The 9,249-nt window shown below is 34.3% G+C and overlaps 1 protein-coding gene across 2 annotated transcripts in view; it reads left to right on the forward strand.

Annotated features, from left to right (window-relative positions):
• atp1a3b (ATPase Na+/K+ transporting subunit alpha 3b) overlaps window positions 1-8,792 on the forward strand; it is a 44,085-nt gene extending 35,293 nt beyond the window's left edge. For both annotated transcript variants that reach the window (XR_015510616.1, NM_131685.2), the window contains 8 exon segments: window positions 939-1,107; window positions 1,189-1,343; window positions 1,437-1,560; window positions 2,046-2,191; window positions 3,774-3,904; window positions 3,978-4,079; window positions 4,833-4,924; window positions 7,413-8,792. Coding sequence is in view for 1 of the 2 variants with exons in the window: in NM_131685.2 (NP_571760.2) it covers window positions 939-1,107; window positions 1,189-1,343; window positions 1,437-1,560; window positions 2,046-2,191; window positions 3,774-3,904; window positions 3,978-4,079; window positions 4,833-4,924; window positions 7,413-7,441 (948 nt within the window). In the remaining variant the exon portion in view is untranslated.
• The last annotated feature ends 457 nt before the right edge of the window (window positions 8,793-9,249 follow it).

Raw genomic sequence — 9,249 nt, forward strand, 5'->3', positions numbered from 1 at the left:
AAATTAATTTTAATGGATATTACACCTGCTCAATGAAAATCAGATGATTCACTACATTAATAAATCTGACATAACTTGATTATAAATTTAAAAAGGGGAGAAAAAGTTTAAGCCTTCAATAGAAAGTAATAGCCTACTGTTGTTAATGGAATCTTGTAGATAACATAACCACCAGCATATCAGCGCCATTGTGGTCCAGTGGTCAGCACGATGCATTATGACGCCACCGATCCGAGTTTGAACCTCACCTGAGTAATATTATTAATTTTTTTTGTTTATTTATTTATTTATTTATTTTTATTTATTTTATTATTATTTTTTCATTTTTAGTGTTAAGACATATAATACTGTTTGGGTTACTTATATAGGTGTACATATTTTATTTTTATTTTTTATGTGACCACCGTTACAACGGACTGGATATCTATAAAGACTTGCACAGAATATATATTCAGATATTACAGGAAAGGACATTGTGATGTTTTAAAGAATAGTGTTGGAGATTTAGCTACCCTTTAATGTTCTCATATTTATGAAAAACATGTGAAAAACTCATGTGGTCAAATTTGTCTAAAGAGAAACAAGAGCAGCTAGCAAAACATGATTTTTCTGAGTTGAGTTGTTAAAAAGTGCACCAAAACAAGATATTCATAATTTGATTTATTGCACGGAAACACAAAGATTATGATCAAAACCATAGTGTTCGTCGACATTTCTTTTTCATTCACTTGCTTCCTCAATTGCTTGTATCCTGGATTTTTTCATTCAGTAGTACTCCAGTGTCACACTCTGCGCACCTGTGAAAGTGATGTAGAGAGTGATGAAATAAGACGAAAGGGTCTCAATGTAATCTCAACACTGGTGGTCACAAGAGACACATCTGAACACGTGTTAATCCCATGTTTCACCCCTGTCCTGTTTCTCGTTCTGTCTCTCAGGGGGCCATCGTGGCTGTAACAGGTGATGGTGTGAATGACTCTCCAGCCCTGAAGAAGGCTGATATCGGCGTCGCTATGGGCATTTCTGGCTCTGATGTGTCTAAACAGGCTGCTGACATGATTTTGCTGGATGACAACTTCGCCTCCATCGTCACTGGAGTAGAAGAAGGTGAGTCAGACAGTGAAGTACATGGAAAGGCAGGAGACAAGTTGTCAAACACAATGTATAAATCCATTTCTCCTCTCGCAGGTCGACTCATCTTTGATAATTTGAAGAAGTCTATTGCGTACACCCTGACCAGCAATATCCCTGAGATCACCCCATTCCTGCTGTTTATTATTGTCAATATTCCCCTGCCCCTCGGCACCATCACCATCCTCTGTATCGACCTGGGAACTGACATGGTGAGCATTAGTATTAGCCTTAGTATAGAAATATTATGTTCTGATATCCTGATGCTTAAGTTTATACACTTTCTTTTTCTTCTGCCTCTTTAGGTACCTGCAATTTCTTTAGCTTATGAAGCAGCTGAGAGTGACATCATGAAGAGGCAGCCCAGGAACCCTATGAGAGACAAACTTGTGAACGAACGTCTCATCAGCATCGCTTATGGACAGATCGGTTGGTCTCATTCTGCATGAAACTGTAGATTTGGCTTCATTTTAAGTCAATGTGCCATATTAAAAAGGGTAGTTAGCTTTGTTAGCAAGTTATTTTTATTTATTAATTTTTTTTATTCATTGAAATCATGGAAATGAAGAAAATTCTGGGGGAAAATCATACTTCTACGCTGATTTAATAGATTTTTTTTCATTATAAAAGTTCAGTTGTTTACTTATTTACTACTTTATAGTCAGATATTATATCTTTAAACACTGAACAGATTTTATTTATAGATTTAATCACAGCACAAATATAGATTTACACATGCCACGCATGAAAGAACGACAACAATAAAACAGCATTTTACTGTGTTATTAATATTAACTAATATTAACCATCAGGTTAAAAAAATACAAATTATTATATTATGTTTTTAAAATAAAATGTTGTTCAGGCATGTGCTGTAAAAGTAAGTAAGTGTATGTGTTTGTATGTGTGTGTAGGTATGATCCAGGCATTGGGTGGTTTCTTTGCCTACTTTGTGATTTTGGCTGAGAATGGTTTCTTGCCCTCGCTGCTTGTGGGGATCAGGCTGAACTGGGATGATCGCGCGATGAATGACCTGGAGGATAGTTATGGACAGCAGTGGGTGGGTATCTTGTGTTTTAAGGTGGTCATATTATGCCCTATTTAAATGCCCTATTTTCCACATGTGTCTCTTTAAATGCAGATAAGCTGCTGCGCCCCACCCCTTTTCAGAAGAGGGTGTTTCCTTTACAGCTTGTGCCTCTGTAATGTCAGAAACAATAAACTGACCCTTTCATACAGAACGCATCTTTGCATCTAAAATGAGATGCAACTCTCAGGAATGTTTATTTTTAATTGCCAACTCTGCCACGTTAACACCAAATAAAACAGTTGTCGTGCCAAAATGCTATTATAATTCTTGATTCACACCAGAAGTATCGGTAACACTTTATAATAACTAAAAATCATTTATTAAGCATTAGCAAATAATGAATTCATTATCTGTTAAGCATTAACTCTACATTAATAAGCGTTAGTAAGCAGTTTATAACTGCAGCTACAAATGCTCCATTCTTGACGTACAAACATATTTAAAATGTGCTTAATAATTGTATTTTCATACTAAGTAAATGATTTGTTTTTCATTACTAAATTAAGTCTCGCATTATTTACAAACAAGTTGTATTTAAGAGTAGTTGAGGGTTTTTAGGATCATTCAGCATGAGTTAGTAAATGATTTATAAACTATTAATATTAATGTTTATATGTCTTATTACTCAGGCATATATTATTGGTTACTATGTGTGTTAATAAATGCTTTATTAACTCAACTTCACCTAGTTTTGTGACCTAATCTAAAGTGAGGACTATTCATGCTTTATAAATTCGTTATAAATGACAAATAAAGGCTCGGTTTAAGTCTAAACAGGAAAAATTACATTATTCAGTCCTATTCAATTAAACATACATAAATGAAACTGTACTTTAAATAAAAAATAAATCTTTGCAACCTTATCTAACATAAAATCACTGTAGAGTTTAAACATTATATTTTATAACATTGTTTAATTATTATATTGTTGTTTTATCCAGTTTTGTCGTATTTTGACATTCCTGTTATTCAGCTGTGGTTAAACTTTACATTAATTTCACTTTTTAGAAAAGATTGCAAAGATTATCGTTCATTTGATTCTGAGCCTTTATTTGTCATTTAAAAGGGATTTATAAAGCATAAATAGTTGTCACTTTAGATTAGGTCACAAAACTGGATGAAGTTGAGTTAATAAAGCATTTATTAACATATTAGTTAACTATTAGTATATGCCTGAATAATAAAATATATAAACATTGATTTCAATAGTTTATTAATCATTTACTAACTCATTCTGAATGATCCTAAAAACCCTCAATTACTCTTAAACATAACTGGTTTGTAAATAATGCAATACTTAATTTAGTAATGAAAAATGAATCCTTTACTAAATATGAAAATACAATTATTAAGCACAAACTCCCATCAAGTGCTCATTTGCATAGAAAAACAATGGAAAAGTAGTTTAAAGGAATGGAGAAATGTGTGAATGGTCCCAACTTTGCAGAGAAGCTCAAAGTGCACAAAAGATACTAGGACCACTTTAATGTGTTATTAATATGTAAAAGATGTTTCCCCTTATGTTGAAAGCTGTTGTGTTTTTGTTTCTCAGACATATGAACAGAGGAAGATTGTTGAGTTCACGTGCCACACAGCGTTCTTCGTCAGTATTGTGGTTGTGCAGTGGGCTGATGTCATCATCTGCAAGACCAGACGCAACTCAGTGTTCCAGCAGGGCATGAAGTGAGTTCAGGAAGTCCTGCATGTATATGTTTGTTCATCAGAGCAGATCATGAAAATGTGTGTCCTTTTACAGGAATAAGATTCTGATCTTTGGGCTGTTTGAAGAAACTGCTCTCGCTGCATTCCTCTCCTACTGCCCGGGCATGGATGTGGCACTCAGGATGTACCCGCTCAAGTGAGTTCAACACACAAACAAGAACAAACAATAAAATACCAATATAAAAGACAGTTGCTTCTTTATATTTTATTGAGAACAACATGTCCTGCAATAGCAAAGTAACTCATGATTAGGCTCACATGGAATCTGTGCGTGCAGAAACCTGCAGATTTTTAGCTCATCATTAAGCCTTTGTATTTACTCGAGTAAATATGTGCAAATTTGTATTATTCAATTATTATATTAATTTAAATTAATTTCACTAATATTATTATGATATAATAACATTAATATTAAAATGTTGACAAGATTTATGTACAATACAGTTTGTAAAGTAATATTTTCTTTCTTTTAGTGGATGTATTATACTTTATACTTATATATTACCTGCGAGAGACTTAAATCTAATTGGATTTGCATTGTAAACAGGAAATAAAAGTTACAATTTTTAAATTTTTTATTTAATATATTACGTTTTTAGTTACAATACTCCTAAAATCATTCTGCATAAATCCGCAGATTTTTTACTAAATTCTCAGCAGAAATAGCAAAAAAAAAAAAAAGTCCTCATGACTACTTGGAAGTAAATAAATTTAAATAAATAGTCTTAAATTATTAGGTAAATGAATGCACATGTGATACACGCTGTATATTAGTACGCTACAAAATTGGGTGTTGATGTGTCTTAATTTTCTCCATAAAGTATATGTTTTCAATGGTATTCTGCAACTGAAAATGGTCTCTGTCCTCATTTTTCTCTCCGATTTCCAGGCCGAGCTGGTGGTTCTGTGCTTTCCCATACAGTTTCTTAATCTTTGTTTATGATGAGGTCCGAAAGCTGCTCCTGCGCCGGAACCCTGGTGGTACGTGTTCTTCCTCCTGTCTCAAAAACACAGATACTACTTTTCATATCTCATAGAAAAACCCAAAAATAGGTCAATTAAAGGTCTGGGATGCATAAAACACTTTTGGCTGATTTACCACTGAAATTAATCTTAAATCATTTTGCAGAATTTTTGGAGATTCTGCCGAATATTGTATTGCTGTTTTGTGTGCTTTCACACCAAGACTTTTGTTTTGGAACCTGTCTTGTTTGCCCAGTTAGCGCGGTTCGTTTGGCATATGTGAATCCACCAATTGCTCTCGGATCCGCGCCAAAACAATCACTCCGAGATCGCTTGACGGGTGTGAAAGCACCCTTAGGAGACCTTCACACAGAATGGTTTTTCCATTCCATTGTGCTACTTTTCCATTTATTTACTATGTAATCTTGATGGACGTGGTTGACCACAACCTTGGCAATTTTTTGGCTTTCGCAACACCTCGCTCATGAGTGCTGCATTTTTAAGATGTCATGTCAAGTTAAAAAAATTTCAGTTCAAAAGCAGAGGACCAATCAGAAGAACTCGGAGGCGTGACAAGCATTGCATAATTCTGTTTACTGTTGCAAATTGGCATCACAACTATTTTATTTGAAATTAAAACATGAAATATTTGCTCGTTTTATCAGTGTCACATCATATTTTTTATATCCCGCTCATTTTCGCAGTAATGTTTGACAGAATTTTTCAAACTCTGATGTAATCGCGGCTTTAGATGAAATTTGCTCAGCCACTTCCATTCAACTATTAGTTTGCTGCAAGTGAAAGATGAAAGAGGAGCTCAAAAGTAAAACCTCTTCTTCCACACAATATTCCGTTTCAGTTTTTAAATACACCATCAATCTGAATTTAAAAGTCTTTTAAACCTGTAATCAGCCCACGGAGTCAGGGCGACCCTGGTGGATGTTTTTCTATTTTATATATATCGTCACCTTGGAATTATAAGGTTCTATCTGCGTTCTGAATGATTTTGAGATATTGAGCTTTAAAGTTTTTGCATTCCCCAGCAAACATTATTTGAGAAACTATTTGTTTTTTAAATAAACAGTCTTAAAATGTAAACAACTTATAAAAAACATCACATAATGTAAATAAGTTGTTAATTAATAAGAATATGTCAATAACTCAATTGTGACAAAAATGTCAGACAGAAACTTATAATTCTAAGGTGACAATATGTTCCCATCATCTCATGGGCATGAAACTTTCCAACTATTCTTCAAAAATCGTAAAACACAAAAAAGCTGGACTTGATTTGGTTATTTTAAAGGTGTTTTAAAAAAACTGTTTAGGTTTCTTGGGGCCAAACCAACCCTGCATTGGAAATGGAAGGGAAAATGTATTTTATTTTTTTTTCATTCATTTGTCTAAAAGAATTTTTAAACCCATTAAAAATTTGGAATGTTTTACATTTCTGCAAAAGCCTGGGTTTAGAGTACACATTAAAATTGAAGCAAAATTTCCATCTCTTGCGTGCACATTCAATTAGAAATTAGCAAAGAAATAGTGGCATAAATAAATGGCAAAACTGAAAAGTGTTCATAAATAAATGAAGGACTAATACTACAGCACAAAATCAGCATGGAGTGTGTATGTCACATTTGTCTGGGGCTTTTTTTTTTTTTTTAGATTTTGGCACATTTCAAATGTTATTTATTTTTTATTTTTTTGCAAAAGCAAACAATTAAATCCATATCAGACAAAAACAACAAAAATACCTAATTTTATTTTAGAATGTTACAATATATATCTAGAGAATATAAATCAACAATTTATGGGGAAAATGTTTCGAACATCAAGAAATATAACCTGAAACTGAATAGGTGTCTATGCACCCCTGCTGGAAATATGGGAAAATTGCAGTTTCTCTTCTTTTTTTTTTTTTTTTGTAACAATAAATCTAAACTTTTTTTTCTCTTACCCTTAGATGGAAGTATTTTATTCCTATAGTATAAACCAATATTCAGAAAACTTCCTAATATTTACATTACATTTAGTTCAGGATTTTAGTGATTTTAAAAAAAGGTAATTTTTCATTTGCTAAATTATGGTGTAGTTGCGTGTTTGAGTAGTAAATGGATACAAATATACATGAATGCAAAGTTGAGAAGTAAAACATGAGGCTGAGACTGTGAGAAATGAGAAATTAAATATAGTTTATCATTGAAAAATGTATATTTCTCATGTAATTATGTAAATGTTTGGGGTCAGGAAGACCCCAAAGAACCTAACTGTGATTTTTTTCTTCTTCCTGGGCCGCTCTAGAGTTAAGAAAGCATCTAATCATAGCAATGTGTGTTTCACATGCAAACTAGTCTTTCACAGACATCCTAGGAAGTCATTTCATCACAATCTGTTCACAGAAGTGTTATCAAAAAGTGCTTAATACATAAATACTCTAACATGTAGCCCATTTATATACCACAATGAACCAAAACACAAAATGATTCCCGCTCTTTCTTTCCTACAGGCTGGGTGGAAAAGGAGACCTACTATTGATCAGCAGCTCTTCCGTGCTCAAGTCCCCAACATCCTCCATTTGTTTCCATCTCTTCTCTCTTCCCCAAACCGAGACGCACAACCGTCCCCCTTTCCAGCCCTCCTTTCAGAGAGACAGCAGCTTTAACCCCCGAAAAGGAAAAACACACTCTCGCCCCACAATTTCCTATAATACTCTTTGCATGTATTTTCACACGGCTGTGTACATAAAGTCTACTATATATCTAAAACCGGCAGCTGCATAACCATCATGTAGGTTGGAAAGGAGCTTTTGTCGCTATAAAGGGAATATGTACGCTTGCCTATTTAAACAAAAGACTGTCCCTCCATAAGCCCATGCCTTTCCCTCCAGTCACACACACACAGTTCACACAGAACACCTCTACACATACTCTAGACTGCGTTTGACATAATAGTTTCTCGTTTTCATGTTTTGTTCTTTAATTGAGCTCTTTAATCTCTGGTGGATTTTGGTGGCTTTGAATTGTTTATATTTATTTTGATTTTCTACTTCAGTTTCATCATTGTCGTCCTCTCGTACTTTCTCATTCGCTTTTTTTTTTGGGTTTGTGTGTTTGTTTGACCACTACAGTAATGCAATACAATTCAGTAGAGTTCCCGTTTCTGTGTTTTAGGGAAAATGTAAGCAATACTACATTGATTAAACAAAAAAATCATATCTTGGAAGGTAAAACAGCAGTCGGAGACAGTGTTTCTCAATCATGTTCCCGGATGACCACCAGCTTTGCCCATTTTCCTTGATCTCCTCAATCAAACACACCTTCATCAGCTCATTAGCGGAGACTGAAAGACCTGTAATGGGTCTGACAGACAAAGGAGACATCCAAAACATGCAGTGTTGGTGGTCCTCCAGGAACGTGGTTGAGAAACACTGCTTTAAAGGATTCTCTCACTTGAATTTGTTCAGCTGAAATGTCCAGAAGGCTAGTTCAGACATCTCTTGTATTAAATCTACTGCCGATATGAACCTAAAGACACCAGGTTTTTCCTCTTAATTCCAGCTGTTTTGATACATTAACTGTTGACAGTATAGATTTAACTTTTATCAGCCATATCAAACCTTTGTTCTGATGTAGGACACAAACCTTGTTGTCGAAATCATTTTGAGCCTGGTGTGTGCAGGTTTCACCGCTGGTTTATCAGGAGATGCGATGGCTGTGTGTGTGCATGTGTGTGTGTGTGTGTGTGTGTGTGTGTGAGGGACGGTGCGCTGTTGCAGTCGGTGGATTATGTGTGGATGTGGAGATTAAAGACAGAAAGACAAAACTACTGGTAGAAACATGTATGTGAAAGGTCAAACCCAATAAAACATCTAGTACATTTAATATTACCACATCATGTCTGACTCTTATTTCCTCTTTCAGCTATTACAAAGTAATCTCTTGCGTTTCTTTTCAAGAACAATGAGAAAACAACTGAAATTGTTTTTTGAAGATGTAGTGATGAGGATTGTTACTTTCTTGTTACTACAAAGACACACACACAAATTGGTTCTTCATTTTTGTGGTAGTTCAGGTGTTGTTTAGCACCACTGAATTGTTATTTAATTCGTAATCATCCAATCAACCAATTTAAGTGCTATAAAGCTGTTGTATTGTTTTTTTGTAAATTTATAAAAAAAAAAAATTCTAATTTTGAGGTGGTAGGTTGGAGTGTTATAAGTATTTTGGGCATGTTATGGTGTTACAGAACAGCATCTTTAAAGAGATCCAGTTGGTCAAAATTATTAGCCCCCCTTTGATTGTTTTTTCCTTTTTTTTGAATATTTCCCAAATGATGTTTAACAG

The sequence above is a fragment of the Danio rerio genome, chromosome 16 (assembly GCF_052040795.2).
Source record: "Danio rerio strain M-AB ecotype USA chromosome 16, GRCz13ab, whole genome shotgun sequence".
Taxonomy (NCBI): domain Eukaryota; kingdom Metazoa; phylum Chordata; class Actinopteri; order Cypriniformes; family Danionidae; genus Danio; species Danio rerio.